This window comes from Panthera pardus, unplaced genomic scaffold (assembly GCF_024362965.1).
Source record: "Panthera pardus isolate Hobbes unplaced genomic scaffold, ASM2436296v1 HiC_scaffold_26, whole genome shotgun sequence".
Classification (NCBI taxonomy): Eukaryota; Metazoa; Chordata; class Mammalia; order Carnivora; family Felidae; genus Panthera; species Panthera pardus.
In genome coordinates, this window is record NW_026526832.1 from 5,253,260 (window position 1) to 5,268,764 (window position 15,505).

Below are 15,505 nucleotides of genomic sequence, written 5' to 3' on the forward strand. Positions count from 1 at the left end.
TTGGGGGTTTTTCTTTCAACACTCACTCCACTCTCTTCTTGCTTGTGTGCTCTCCAAGGAGAAGTCCATGTAATTCTCATCCTTGCTGTTCTGTAGGTAGATGGTTTTGTCCCTCTGGCTTCTTTCACTGTTTCCTCCTTATCTGATTTTCTGCAGTTTGAATACAACTTGTCTAGGTGTAGACTTTTTGGTATTTTTCCTGCCTTGTATTCTCTGAGATTCCTAGATCCCTAATTTAGTGTCTGTCATTAATTTTGGGAATTTCTCAGCCATTATAACTCTAAATATTTTGTCTCTTCCTCTTTTTCTTCTGCCTGCCAATATTCCCATTACACATCTGTTACACCTATTGTAATTGTCCCACAATTCTTGAACATTCTTTTCTATCTTTTAATTTTATTTTTCTTTGCAAATCACGTTTGGAAGTTTCTGTCGACATACCTGCAAGCTGACTGATTCTTTTCCCAGCCATGTACAGCCTATTGATGAGCCCATCAAAAACAGTCTTCATTTCTGTTATAAGTGGGGTATTTTTTTTTTTTTATTTCTAGCACTTACTTCCTTTTGATTCCTTCTCAGAGTTTCCATTTGCTTGTATTTCCCATCTGTTCTTGCATATTATCTCTTTTTTTTCATTACAACTTAGCATATTAATCATAATTTTTAAACAAAGTTCCTGGTCTTATCATTGCAAAATCTTTGCTGTATGTTTGTCTGGCTCTGATACTTGCCCTGTGTCTTCAAGCTGTGTTTTTGTCTCTTAGTATGCTTGTAATTTTTGTTAGCAGCCAGACCTGATGTACTGGGTAAAAGTACTGAGATAAAATAGGCCTTTGGTGTAAGATTTATGCTTCTCTGTCTTGAGATGAGGCTGCCTTTACTGTTTGTTGCCACCATAGAGACTAAAGTTCCCATTTGTGTCCTTATTTCTGTCTCCCCTGTTGGCTTTGGGTTTCCCCTGAGGCTTGTTCTTTTTTTTTTTTTTTTTAATGTTTTGTTTGTTTGTTTGTTTGTTTGTTTTTGAGAGACAGAGAGAGAGACAGACAGAATGTGAGCAGGGGAGGGGCAGAGAGAGAGGGAGACACAGAACTTGAAGTGGGCTCCAGGTTCAGTGCTGTTAGCACTGAGGGCTTGAGCTCACAAATTATTAGATCATGACCTGAGCCGAAGTTGGACCCTGAACCGACTGAGCCACCCAGGCGCCCTGAGACTTGTTCTTAAATAAGGTCTGAGATGTTAGTTGTGCTGTAATCCCCCAGCTACTGGCTCCAGGGGTGCTTTCTGCTCCTGGGCTTATGCTCTGGCAAGCTGTTATTCTCTGTATCCACCAGTGGGGGCAGCAGTGTGCCCTGTGACCTCAGGTCTTTAATGGCTCTAACATGAGTTGTCGATTTTCGGTTTGTGTAGCTTTTTCTTTTTTTATTGTGGGGAGTGGAGTGATGACTTCCAAGTTCCTGAAAGTGCCACATTAGAAACTGTAAGTCTGCTCTTGTATATTTGATTTTGAACATGTGGATTTTTTTAAATTACTTTGAAAATCTATTGCAACTTTACCTTGGTAGTCTCTCCTCAAACCAGTAGTAACCCCAGTGTTAGAAAAATAGCAAGACCGATCCAATTTGAGGGACATTCTACAATTCACCTGACCAGTACTCCTTGGAAGTGTCATGGTCATCTAAAACCAAAAGTTGGAAGCTGTCACAGCCTGTCAGAGGCTGAGGAGATTTGATGTATTTGTCCTGGAACATTAAGGAAAAACTAGTGAAATCCAGATAGGCTTGGGCTTAGTAACATACCAGTGTGGGTTCTGTATTTGTAACAAATGTACCATCCTTATTGAAAGTTAACAATAACTGAGCCTGAGTGGCTCAGTCAGTTAAGCGTCCGACTTCGGCTCAGGTTGTGATCTCACAGTTCGTGAGTTCGAGCCCCGCGTTGGGCTCAGTGCTGACAGCTCGGAGCCTGGAGCCTGCTTCGGATTCTGTTTCTCCCTCTCTGTCTGCCCCTCCCTCACTCATACTTTGTCTCTCAAAAATAAATAAATGTTTAAAAAAATTTTCAAAAAAAAAAAAAAGAAAGTTAACAATAGGGTCGCCTGGGTGGCTCAGTCAGTTAAGTCTCTAACTTCGGCTCAGGTCATGATCTCGTGGTTTGTGAGTTCAAGCCCCACGTCGGGCTCTGTGCTAACAGCTCAGAGCCTGGAGCCTGCTTTGGATTCTGTGTCTCCTCCTCTCTCTGCCCCTCCCCTGCTCATGCTCTGTCTCTCAGTAATAAATAAATGTTAAAAAAAAATACAGAAAAGAAAAGAAAGTTAACAATAGAGGAAACTGGATGCAGAGCAAACAAACTGTACTATCTTTGCAGCTTTTCTGTAAATTGAAAACTATCTAAAATAAAATTTTACTTTAATAAAAAAATGTTAAGTATTCTATGAGAAATATTGGTACAGTTGTACTTTGCGCTTTGTGTCCCAGTGTAAAACACTTGGCGTTTTTCAAAGGTGTTCGTAGAGCTTTGTTCAGCACTTTACAAGATCAGCAGTCTTGCCAAGGACACAGTGCAGGTATCACCCCTTTAAACCTGAGAATATTGGCAAAGAGAGGATGTCTGCCCGCTCCTGCCGTAAAGTGGCAGGCCCGGCGCCCAGCAGTGCTGCCTTTGGTCCCCCCACATGCCATGTAAAAAGGGAGGCTGTTTTGTGGCAGGTGTTTAACTTTTGTTTAATGCAAGGAAAACATTTCCTGAGGGAGCTATATCCATTTTTATGTATGAAGGCAAACAAGCGCCAAGAAAATTCTACAAATACACAATTTACCAAAAATGATGTTTTGAACCTTTTTTTCCCACTTTGACACGTCTGTCTTCTAAGGTTCTTTGCTGGTCTACGTCGATCACCTTCTTGGAGAAGGGGCCTTTGCCCAAGTCTATGAAGTTACCCATGGAGATATGAACGATGCCAAAAATAAACAGAAGTTCGTTTTAAAGGTAAATAATCTGAGCAGTTTTTTGTGTAGTGTACAAATGAATTTTAGAACTTGAGTTCGTCAGCCCCCTTTTTTCTCTCTCGAGACAACAGTGACTTCATTTGGGTCCGTAGTCCACAATTAAGAAACATAAACTGTCCAGCAAGGATTCGGGATGGCCTTGCCACAAATGACCTCACAGCAGACCCCATGCTTCGGCAACAGTCCGTAGCTTGTCATCACCTTCTACCGCACATCGTTTGTTGGGGTACACGTTGCTTTCTGGCTGTCATTTTCCAGAATGTGAGACTGGATGTGAATGTCACATACCTGACTTGCAGGTCCAGAAGCCTGCCAACCCCTGGGAATTCTACATTGGGACCCAGCTGATGGAGCGACTAAAGCCAAACACACGACACATGTTCATCAAATTCTATTCCGCCCACTTATTCCAGAATGGCAGTGTGTTGGTAGGCGATCTCTACAGCTATGGCACGTTGCTGGTGAGTGAATTTGATGTGAACGTGATTTGGAAGTACGTTTTTGGCCTGTGCCCTGCTCGTACCTTTTGCGGTTGGAGCTTCTGTCGGAGTGGCAGGTGGGATTGTTTCATTAATCTCATTAATCCTGTGCAACCGATTCAGGATTCCACTCTCTGTTGTTTCTAGAATGCAATCAATCTCTATAAAAATACCCCTGAAAAGGTGATGCCTCAAGCTCTAGTCCTCTCTTTTGCGCTCAGAATGCTCTACATGATCGAACAAGTGCACAGCTGTGAAATTATTCATGGAGACATTAAGCCAGACAATTTCATACTTGGAAACAGGCAAGTGTTGCACTTTCAATGCAGTTCTGTTTCCCAGCAGCCTTCCATTATTTGTGCTCATGCCGCCTGGCCCTTGTTTGTCTTTAATATAGATTTTTGGAACAGGATGGTGACGATGATGATATATCTGCTGGCTTGGCATTGATTGACCTGGGGCAGAGTATAGATATGAAACTTTTTCCGAAAGGAACTACATTTACAGCAAGGTGTGAAACGTCTGGTTTTCAGTGCATTGAGATGCTCAGCAACAAACCATGGAACTACCAGGTACAGAACTGAAGTGAGAGAGTTGAGAATTGATTCCTTTATCATACTTACTATATTTTACAAATGAACTTGGGGATCTAGTTAGTTTGAGCCGCTCCCATCCTCTCCTGTGCTGGGAGTTAAGACCATGCTCAAGTGTTTTCAGTTGCACACATATTCCATGGCGAGAGGCTTCGGAGGGCAGGTGGAGACCAGCCACCAGAGCCGCGGGGGAGGGAGGTGGGAGGACTCCAGGCTGCCCGTGTGGAAGACAGGCTGGAGCACTGCGTTTGCCCCTAGACAGAACGGAGGACCTGAGAAGCACACAGTGGCTCAGGGAGAACAGCTTTCCCAGGGGCTGCCTCAAGAGGCGGTGGCCGGGAAGCCTCCAGCAAAGCCCACACAGGCATCACTCAGCAGGGCATTTCGGTGGGGGGTTGAATAAGCTATTTATTTATTTCTTCCAAAATTACTTAAAAATAAAAGCCTGTGGTTATCTACTTGCTACGTAAGTTAGACCTCTTCATGTACTCTTGTGTGCGTGACTATTTTAGTCACACGTGCCTTACGTTTCCTTTGTAGCTTGATTACTTTGGAGTGGCCGCAACAGTGTACTGCATGCTTTTTGGCACTTACATGAAAGTGAAAAACGAAGGAGGAGTTTGGAAGCCCGAAGGTCTTTTTAGGAGGTGAGTATTCGCGTTGGTGCCACAGTGAAAGACCACGCATGGTGGAATGTTGGGTTCCATCTGGTGGAGAACAGATCTCTGCCGCTGCGTGGAAAAGCCCTGCCTTGGGAGGGGCGGTGAGGCAGCACAGTCCTGGACGCGGGGCACAGTGAGCAGGGTACAAAGCCCCGCTGCTGCTGTTCCCGGATCCCAGACGGTGTGGGGCAGCCAATGTTCTCCAGTGAAAGCTCCCGGCCACACAGTCAGCATCCTGTACGCCCTCAGATGTTCCTCTTTACCCTTTAGAGAGACCACCTGGTGTCACAGAGCCTCAAGCTTTTGCTGGTTTTCTCGCGTTTGTAAATGAGAATAATGCCGAGCGTACTTTCCTAAGATGTTGGCTTTTTTTTTTTTTTTAACTTTTTTTAATGTTTGCTTATTTTTGAGAGGGAGAGAGACAGAGTGTAAGCAGGGAAAGGGCAGAGAGAGAGAGGGGGAGACACAGAATCAAGAGCAGGCTCCAGGCTCTGAGTTCGAACACACAAACTGCAAGATCATGACCTGAGCCCAAGTCGGACGCTTAACCAACTGAGCCGTCCAGGCGCCCCTCCTACGATGTTTCTCATAAGAAGCAAAGGAAATCATGTACGTGAAAGTGCTCTGTAAATTATGAAGTCATATGATGAGGCAGCTGTCTGTCACAGGATAGGCTTTTAGTTCCTATCTCTGTGTGACTGTAGTTTTTGTAAGACTGTCTTCTCATCTATAAAATCATAGTGAAAATTGATGACTAGACTAGAGCTCTTTCTGGGAACATGGAAGGCTCTCTTAATAGTGTCACGTGAATAAGCTATAATAATGTTCAAGGATTTGGTACATGCAGATTCACTATATCAGTTAAGCTTCTCTTAACTTTTTTTGAGGTATAAAAACATATGCAGGAAAGGACACTTGCTTTTAGCGTGCAAAAAGTCTAATGGAGTTTCACATGTTTATCTTGAAGAAATTTAAGCTGGGACTCCCCCAGCCCTCCCACCCACACCCACACAGCCCGACCAAAAATACGAAAGCAGTTGGCGGTAATTTTACAAAATGGGGTGCCAGTTTATAAATAAGATTAGATCCAGGCCCTGAAGGAAAACTTATAGCTATGGTTTATTCTGCATAATGAGTCATCAAATTTAGTAAATACTCTATTCCTTCTCTTGCTCATAATCAAAGGACCAGAGGGTTATTCAGAAGGCTTCTGTCTCTGACCGCCAGTGTAGAGAAAAATCTTAACCCTCAGCAGGCCTGATAGTAATGGGCTGAATATTCTGTCTGAAACTCAAATCTCGTTGTATTCTGCTTTTGCCCCAGTGCCTTATCTCCATGCTGTGGGATTTTCACAGTTAATTTTAATGATCACAGTAGTTGGAACTCTGAATCTGAACTCTATTCTGGTTAGTCCAGCCTGCCTACCTGGTCCCGCCACATACGCAGTTAGGCCCATCAGAACCATTCAGCCAGATTGGCAGATTCTGGGAGTATGGTATATAATGCTAGCCGAAAGCAGATCGATTTTCATAGATAGATAGATAGATAGATAGATAGATAGACCGACCGACGGACAGTTCTTCACTGAAGAGCTATTATTTCTAAGCTACTTAAGTCATTTTTTTTGAGTAAGGTGTGTACACTTAATTAGATCTTCAGTTTCTCTTACCTATAATAGATTCCAATTCTTGGTGCATTATAATGTGTTTAGATGAAGTTCTATTCAGCCGTCCGAGCATGTAGAAGCCAGAGGCAGGAGTAAGGTGGCCCCACGTGTTGCACACTACATTTTGTCTTGTATCCATGCGTTGTCTCTCCAGGCTTCCTCATGTGGATATGTGGAGTGAATTTTTTCACATCATGTTGAATATTCCAGATTGTCATCATCTTCCATCTTTGGATTTGTTAAGGCAAAAGCTGAGGAAAACATTTCAACAACACTATACAAACAAGATTAAGACCCTACGTAACAGGCTGATCGTACTGCTCTTAGAATATAAGCGTTCTCGAAAATAAAATACGGACATTCCCTAAAAATCACTTTGTAAATGCTCACGTACTCACTTTGACCCTTGATGTTTTCCACACCTGTTGTTTATGTCAATATTTCTTAAAAATAAAGTCTACAACATATGTCCATGTGACCTAGTCATTACAAATATTTCAACAAAGTATAGCAGGCTGATGGGGCGGGTGGCACTTGAAATGCAAGCCTTCGTGAAAATAAGTTGATGTGCACATTCCCTGAAGTCACTTTTAATACCAACCTGTTCACTTTAGCCAAAAAGCCAAAAAGCAAGACAGCTTTTTACTAAGTTGAGGGTTTATATTTGTATAAAATAAACAAAAATTTTTCAAATGATATTCAAAGGACTTCAAATTTTTATGGATAGAATTTGACCGTTCTTTATTGTACCTGTTCTTCAGTGCTGTCCATGGGAAATATTACGGTTATAAATCTTAAGCTTCTTCCTCTTTTTTTTTTTTTGGAAAGTACCATTCAAAAGAGTATCCCCCATCTTGAAAATAGTCTCATAAGCTGTATAACAGGCAACTTAGCATTTTTTGACATTTAAAGCTGGAAGGGTCCTATAAACTGAACTGAACAGCCTTCCTCCAGGCCTTCCTCCTTCTTTCCTTAGCATTATGATGTAAAGAAAGTTGAGGCAACTCCCAATTCAGGAGCACAGTGAACCGCCTCCTCCCTTACTCCCACCCAGCAGGTACCCCATTCCAGAAGCAGCCATGACCCACTTTTAAATCTTTCCCAAAATGATTCTAAGCCTATTTCTGTACACTTTTCATATTTAACTAGCATAATTAGGGTTTTTTTTAATTTAATATATAGAATATTTACTACATAGAGGATGGTCTCATTTTTGTTAAGGACTGTATAATATTTTTGTTATATGATGTATCTGTAAATTCCTAGAAACGAAATCGCTGGGTCAGAGGTGAATGCATTTAAACTTTTGTATCAGGATCTCCAAATGGCCCCCATACAGGCTGCGCCAGCACGAATGAACATCTGTTCCCCTCCGCCTGCGCTACAAGCACAGATCAGGCTCTCCACATCCGCTGCTCTGACGTGGAAAAAATGGTATCTCCTTACTCTGTCCATTTGTATTCTCTTCTGAAATTAGGCCAAATATATTCAAGCGCTATGTGTGTTCTTCTTCTGTGAACTCTCTAGTCTTTGTCCCCTTTCCATTTTGATCTTTTTCAGGTGAACCTGAAGGAGCCCCTTTATGTGAGGTACAAATATTTGTCCCAGTTTGTCATCTGTCTCGGAACTCAAGATTTCTGTTTCCACGAATTTTTTTTTTTTAAGATTTTTTTTTTTTTAATGTTTTATTTATCTTTAAGACAGAGAGAGACAGAGCATGAGTGGGGATGGGGCAGAGAGAGAGGGAGACACAGAATCCGAAGCAGGCTCCAGGCTCCGAGCTGTCAGCACAGAGCCCTACGCAGGGCTCGAACTCACAAACCGCGAGATCGTGACCTGAACTGAAGTCGGACGCTCATCCGACTGAGCCACCACCCAGGCGCCCCTGTTTCCACGAATCTAAGAAATTTTTGTTTTATACTCTGATTTATAAAGTTTCAAATGGCCTTTTTTGGCTTTTGTGTCTCAAAATGCCATTTTCAGTTGAGAAATACAAAAAAAAGTGCTGTCATTTTTTGATACTAGTACTCATTTAAATACTTAAGACTAGGGACGCCTGGGTGGCTCAGTCAGTTAAGCATCCCACTCCCGGTTTCGGCTCAGGCCCTGATCTCACGGTTAGTGAGTCGAGCCCCACGTCAGGCTCTGCACTGACGGCATGGAGCCTGCTTGGAATTCTGTCTCTCCTTTCTCTCTCCTGCCCCTCCCCTGCTCACGCTCTCTCACAATATAAATAAATAAACATTTAAAAATATTTAAAATAAATACTTAAGACTTTTGACTGCTTAAATCAGATCTAGTTTCCTATTTTTTTCTAGGTGGTAGTTTGAGCATCTGAACCCTATTGGTTTCTGCAAAAAGCTTTTCAGATGGTTCTTTTGAAGTTTCCCAGTAACTAGTCATCACTACGAAAATCATGGGTTTTTTTAATTTTTTAACGTTTATTTATATTAGAGAGAGAGAGAGAGACAGTGCGTGAGTGCGGGAAGGGCAGAGAGAGAGGGAAACAGAATTAGAAGCAGGCTCCAGACTCTGAACTGTCAGCAGACAGCCCAACGTGGGGCTTGAACCCACGAAACATAAGATCACGACCTGAGCCGAAGTCGGACGTTTAACCAACTCAGCCACCCCAGGCGCCCCTTATGAAAATCATGTTTATGTCTTTCCCAATTTTTCGCTGGTGATTTTTCTCTCGCTGGCCTAGGACCACTAGGAAAGGGCTAAACAGTGGTGGCGCTGGGCAGCCCGGCCTCCTGCTTTAGCGGGAGCTCTTCTCAGGTTTATCCAGTGAGCTCACGATGCTGCCCTGTGGTAGCTGTTTTTAGTCGCGTTGAAGAAGTACCCATCCATCTCTTCTCGCACAATGTATTAGAACACTTTTTTCTGGCCCATCTTCCCATCTGTACTGGTCCAGCTCTCTGCCATTCCTCTGTGTGAATTTATTGATTTAACCAGTCCTCTATTTACAGACCATTGGTTTCACCGTTTTATTGCTACAAAAAAATTGAGTGCATGTACAAATGTGTCTGCAGGATAAATTAATAGAATGGGATCCCAAAATATGCTTTATTTTGAAAATAAAAAATGTAATCTACATGACTGATTACACACTCAATCTGGAAGGAAGCTGAAAAGGGACAGACCTCCTCAAACAAACTAACATTACATTTATTCTGAAAGTGTCAAAATAACCGAGCACTGATAAACCAAGATTGTGGGGTTTTTTTTTTTTTCTTTCAAAAGTGGCTGTTTTCAAAGGAAAACAAGACAAGAAAAGATAAGGGTGCTGTTTACTAAGAGCAAAATGTGTCCATCTGGAAAAGGCCACTGTGGGTGCCTTCAGTCTTGGGCAGGGAGGACACTTGGTGTCCAACCCCTATTAAAGAAAACTTTTTTTAATGTTTGTTTTTGAGAGAGAGATTGACAAGAGTGTGAGCAGGAGGGGCAGAGAGAGAGGGAGACACAGAATCCAAAGCAGGCTCCAGGCTTGGAGCTGTCAGCCTAGAGCTCGATGCTGGGCTGGAACTCGTGAACCACGAGATCATGACCTGAGCCAAAGTGGACGCTCAACCAACTGAGCCACCCAGGCACGCTGGCGTCCAGCCCCTACTGACTTGTCCTTTGTTCCCATCCACCCATTTGCTGTTACTGGGTTGTCAGCTTCTCTCACACTCCAAATATCGTCCATGCTATTCGCACCAACAACCTTGACCTGACCGCAGTGTCGTCTCAGCACTGCCGTCGCCCATCTGGTGTCTGATCTATGCCAAGGGCTTTACTTAAATAAACTTCACAGTCTGATTTCCTAGCAACGGCCTTGTCTCCAGGGAGAAAGGCTCGATCTGAGCAAAGTAAGCTACTTTAAGCACTTCAGCCAAATAGTTTTCGTTTTGTTTTGTTTTGTCCATTACCTAGTACAAACAATAGCAACCATCTTCATTTAATTATAAATCGGTTGTCTGGATTGCACACGTGCACACACACACGCACACATGCACTGTTTACCTGCACAAGGAAACAAGCTGTGCATCTAAAGGGCAACTGAAATGGATGAGGCATCCGAAGTCAGCTCTGGGAGGGAGGAAACTTCGGGCTCACTCCGCTAATGAGACCGAAGTTTCCCTGAGGACGGGGCTGGGTCTTATTCAATATCTGTCTCCTGAGAAGCTGAGCAGGGGTGCAAGTAATCCCAAGTGCTCAAACTTTGGCTAGACTCGGCATAGATTCCAATTTAATATCTATCTTGGGTCCAGGCATTTCCTACTCATTCTTGGCCCCACGCTCCACATTCTAAGAAAAAATCTGCTCACGTAGGATGTTCGGAGATTACTGTTACCAGTGAGTGCCCTTTCCCTCTGGATTTTATCTGTGGTCTAACGCAATGATTCTAAAATTTACTTTTCCTAAGACGTGAAGGAACTACAAGCATAACTCCTGCCTATCAGAAGTAAGAGCCCCTGAAGAGCCGGGCATTTGGCCCAGTGTAAGTTCACCTGCAAAGCTATCACTCACACCTTTTTCTGCCATTCATCCCAGGAGGTCAGCGTCCTTGGTCGTCCATTTCCCTGATCCCTCAAGTCAGTCCACCTGTCTGTCGGCTCCATTCCAGAATGTTTCAGACAAACCCATTTCTGGGCTGGGTAGGCTACAGGCAGGCCAAGGTGCTGTAACCCACACACACAGTTTAGAGGAAACACAAGTGATTTCAAGCTCCTGTTACAGTCTGGGGGTAAGCGATCCCATGCTGGCACTGACCCTGCCATCCTCCACAGAAGGCTTCCAGGATGTTCGAATTGCTGCCATTCTCAGTGGTGGAGAAGACACAGAGACCGCTCCCCAGGGCAAGACCTGTGAGGTGCAGGCCCCAGTTGGGCTCACGGCCCGCAGGTCTGATCAGTCATGTCGTCCCATCCCCCTGCCGGGGAGACAGGAATGAAGTGTCCAGCTGGGAGACCGTGTGCCAAAACGTGGGGGTGACAAGTTCACTGAAAGGCAGAAGACAGACCTGGAGAAAGATGCCAATCACAGCCACAACTCCTTCCTGTTCCCCTTGCTCTGAGACTGTTCACGGAGGCGGGGGGCCGTGGGGGCCCCCTAGTGGCCATGGGGGCTGCTGCACGTCCATAGTACCGGGATCCAGTCTCTCCTACCCAAGGGAGTCACACATGAAGAAAATTACGTGACAAGGTTTACTCTGTTACCGTTTAATGTTGAACACGTGGAACAATGTATAGGTCTATGAATAAGTAAAGCTTTCAATGAATCACGAAACGCTGATGGTACAGAACACTTGATAGCGTTTTGTGTGTGCGTATATACAAACACACACGTATCTCAATAAAAAACACTGGTAAGTAAAAAAAGATTCTTGAATAATACGTAGGAAAGACGTCATGACATCCCTCTTAGAATAAGAAATGCAATTACCTTTGGCCCTTGAATAACATGAGTTTGAACTATGCAGGTACACACATAAGCAGGTTTTTTTTTTATAATTACAGTATGGTACTGTAAATGTATTTTACGTATGACTTTCTTTTGTTTTTAATTTATTTACTTAACCTCTACACCCAATGTGGGCCTCGAACTCACGACCCGGAGATCAAGAGTCTCGTGCTCCACCCACTGAGTCAGCCAGGCACCCCTTCCTTATGACTTCCTTAACATTTTCTTTTCTCTAGCTTACTTTATTGTAAGAATATAGTATATAATACACATAGCATGTGAATTGTGTGTTAATCAACTGTTTACGTTATTGGTAAGGCTTTTCTGGTCAACAGTAGGCTATTAGCAAAGTTTGGTCCTGGGGGGGGGGGGGTGGCGCGGGGAGTCAAAAGTTTATGCAGACTTGCAACCCTACCCCCTCATGTTGCTCAAGGGTCAGCCATATACCCTACATTCATATGCATGATACACATGACTGTAAATGGGTAGATCTGTTTCCAGAAGGATACACAACAAACTCAGCACCACCACTGGGAAGGGGGGTGTCCGATGGTCAGTGCAAGAATGAAGGGGAGGTGGGTGTCAGGAGAAGGAAGAAGAAAGAGCAACTTTTGTCTTTTTTACTGTATTTCGGCATTGAGTTGTTTTTTGGGTTTTTTTTTTTTTTTTTACAATGACTGCATAGTTTGTAATCGAAAAACGCCCAGCATGTTTTCAAGTTAAAGAAATTAAGTTGTCACTCGATACATTTAGTGTCACACTTGACATCACAATAAATGTTAGATATACAAAGAAATAGGAGCAATCCGGAGGATGGCAGGGCTCCATGAATCCCCTCAGAGGGGTCAGCAATGCCCCACCTCCTGGGGAGCGTCATGGTAAGAAAATTCTTAAGCACCAACGCCGGACCCCAGGCGTGGCTTTAAACCAGGAACAGCAATCTGTAAGAGCAAACGCTGAAGCGGCTGGGTCAGGGTGCCACTCGTCCTCATCCTCCTTCACTCCTACACTCCTGGGACGGAGGTACCATTTACCCCAAGTGCACGTGAGCAAATGGGGCACAGAGAGATGAAGTAGCACGCTCGGTGGGGAGCCGGGGTATGACACCGGGCGACCTGGCCCCAGAGTGGGTGCCCGAAACCTTGGCCCTGCTCCTACACCGGAGGTCACCCTCAGAACCAAGGAAAAGAAATCCCTCCCCAGCCAGCGTCAGATGTCACCCCGACGTGACACATGACTCAGGTCTCACTGCACCTCAGGTCATGGGCCCCTTTATAGTGGGGCCCGTGACAAGGTACAGAAGAATGAGTCATACCCTGACAACTCACAAAGGATTGCGCTCGCTCAAATGCACTTGTGAGGCACAACGGTCAGAGTCCTGGAGACGGAAGGCAGAATGGTGGTTTCCAGGGGCGGGGCGGGGAGGGGGGGCGCGGAAAGAGGGGGTTGCCGTTGACCGGTTGCGGTTCCATTTGGGAAGACAAAAAGTTCTGGAGACCCGTTGCACAACAGCGTCAATATGCTTAAAACTATCGAACTATATACGCTTCGACTTGGTTAGGATGGTAACTTTTATGTGATGGGTATTTTACCACAGTTAGAAATTCGGTTAATAAATAAGATAAATCCCTTTTAATTTCCCGGAAGGAGCACATCACCGCACTGGGGGACTTCCAGCTGGAGAAAGTGACCTCGGAGACTGATTTACTTAAAAGCTAGCTATCATTGTAATGTAATTAAAGAAGCTTTGAGGGGGGCGCCTGGGTGGCTCAGTCGATGAAGCGTGCGACTTCGGCTCAGGTTCACAGGTTCAAGCCCCGCGTCGGGCTCTGTGCTGACAGCTCGGAGCCTAGAGCCTGCTTCAGTTTCTGCGTTTCCCTCTCTCTCTCTGCCTCTTCCCCCCCTCACGTTCTGTCTCTGTCTCTTAAAAATAAATAAACATTAAGAAGCTTTGAGAGCCTTCCCTGGAAAAAGAAGCCACTGTCACAGAATTTTATTTTCGCATTCATGTTTTCCTTCATTTTGAATAAACACCACATCTAAAAGCTACTGTATTAGATATATTCCTTTACCATATGTAAGTATTCAAAATTCATTCACGTAACACTGTAGCATGTGATTTAATAGAATCGCAAAATATCACATAAAAATAAATGAAAAGCTTTTACACACCCACTGAAGGGACGTCACACGTGTAGGTCCATGTGTATGATCAGTGCCCCTCAAAATCTCTTCCAAGATTTCCCCCTCCTTACTGCCCTGATCAGACCTCAGAACAACCCCAGGCGGGGCACTCGGAAGCAGCCTTTCCACACCTCTCAGCTGGTGGCTCAGGGCAGGAGGGGCCGATGCGCAGGCTGGTCACAGCACAGAGCGACCTGGGCTGGGAAAATCACCTCTAGATAGAATAAGCCAGAAGGGATGGCCGCCTAGCTTGGTTTCCACGTGCGCACCCTTAAAGGTCCAGGATCACGCACTGTTTTCGAAATTGGGATTCTTGGGATACAGGTCACCGGGTGAAAAGTTCAGAATCTCATCCAAGGAAGGGCCTTCCTCCTCTGGGGCAATTTCAGACTCAAACATCTGCTGCAGCAAGGCGTCCACGGTCCTATACTCTAGGAGGAGGGAGAAAGGCACACGGAACTGGCACGTGTTGGGGCCGGGAGGGGAAAACTCAGCCCGGGCAGAGCTGGGCTTTCCGGAAGGATGGTCCCCGAGTCGAAGACGACGCTCTAAGCATGGCTAGCCAAACGCTCTTTGGAAGAAAGGATAAAAAAGTCAGGAAAGAACCACTCATCTCTGCTGGTGCGGACCCCACTGCGCTCCTCAGCCACCCAGAGCTCTAGAGCCCGAGGAGAAGGTGCTCCCTGGAGGATGGGGGAGGGTGACACCTGGTAAGGGCGCCCTGCTCACGCCACTGCTCCCGCAGGCCATGCTGAGCTGCTCACTCGGAGGTCGCGCCTCGGCCAGAGACCAAACTGACACGCAGGTTGCTGTGGGTTATTCAGCCAACCGCTAATTCGCTGAGAATAAAATGGCTAAAGAGATAGGTGTTGAGGGCCCCCATGTCCCGGGCACATCGTGAGGCCCTGGGAATACAGCGGAGGGCAAGAAGACATGGCCCTGCACCCGACGGGAAGCTTTGAGTCTACAAGGAAGACAGACGGTGACCAAACAGTCACTCAAAGGTCAATGACAGGCAGCCAGCATGGCGAGTCACAGAGGGAAGGAAGAAAGGCTGAGAAAGAGAAGGAGAGACCAGGCATACATATGGGCTGCAGCGGCCACGACAAGGGACCTTGTCTTTTTGGTTTTAATTTTTTTAATGTTTGAGAAAAGGCAAGCAGAGGAGGGGCAGAGAGAGAGGGAGACACAGAATCTGAAGCAGGCTCCAGGCTCTGAGCTGTCAGCACAAAGCCCATCGCGGGGCTCGAACCCATGAACCGTGAGATCATGACCTGAGCCAAAGTTGGACGCCCAGCAGAATGAGCCACCCAGGCGCCCCTTGCCCTTGTCTTTATCCTTAAGACACCGAAGGTCAGATTTGCGTTCGGAAAACATCTCTCTGGCTGCAGTGAGGAGCGTGGATCGGAGGAAGTTTTGCATTGGGTTAAAACCTACTTTTTTAAAACAAGTTTACTTATTTTGAGAAAGA

The 15,505-nt window shown here is 45.1% G+C and overlaps 2 protein-coding genes across 3 annotated transcripts in view; one reads left to right on the forward strand and one right to left on the reverse strand.

The window, feature by feature from the left end:
- The window catches only part of BUB1 (BUB1 mitotic checkpoint serine/threonine kinase), a 46,620-nt gene extending 39,748 nt beyond the window's left edge, over positions 1–6,872 (forward strand). The window contains exons 20-25 of the mRNA XM_053890961.1: positions 2,870–2,985; positions 3,305–3,466; positions 3,632–3,789; positions 3,882–4,056; positions 4,618–4,724; positions 6,560–6,872. Coding sequence (XP_053746936.1) covers positions 2,870–2,985; positions 3,305–3,466; positions 3,632–3,789; positions 3,882–4,056; positions 4,618–4,724; positions 6,560–6,755 — 914 coding nt within the window. The 3' untranslated portion in view covers positions 6,756–6,872. The remainder of the gene's footprint in view (positions 1–2,869; positions 2,986–3,304; positions 3,467–3,631; positions 3,790–3,881; positions 4,057–4,617; positions 4,725–6,559) is intronic.
- A 4,721-nt stretch (positions 6,873–11,593) lies between these two features.
- LOC109264864 (two pore calcium channel protein 1-like) overlaps positions 11,594–15,505 on the reverse strand; it is a 43,870-nt gene continuing 39,958 nt past the window's right edge. For both annotated transcript variants that reach the window (XM_053890954.1, XM_053890953.1), the window contains one exon: positions 11,594–14,465. In XM_053890954.1, coding sequence (XP_053746929.1) covers positions 14,320–14,465 — 146 coding nt within the window. In that variant the 3' untranslated portion in view covers positions 11,594–14,319. The remainder of the gene's footprint in view (positions 14,466–15,505) is intronic.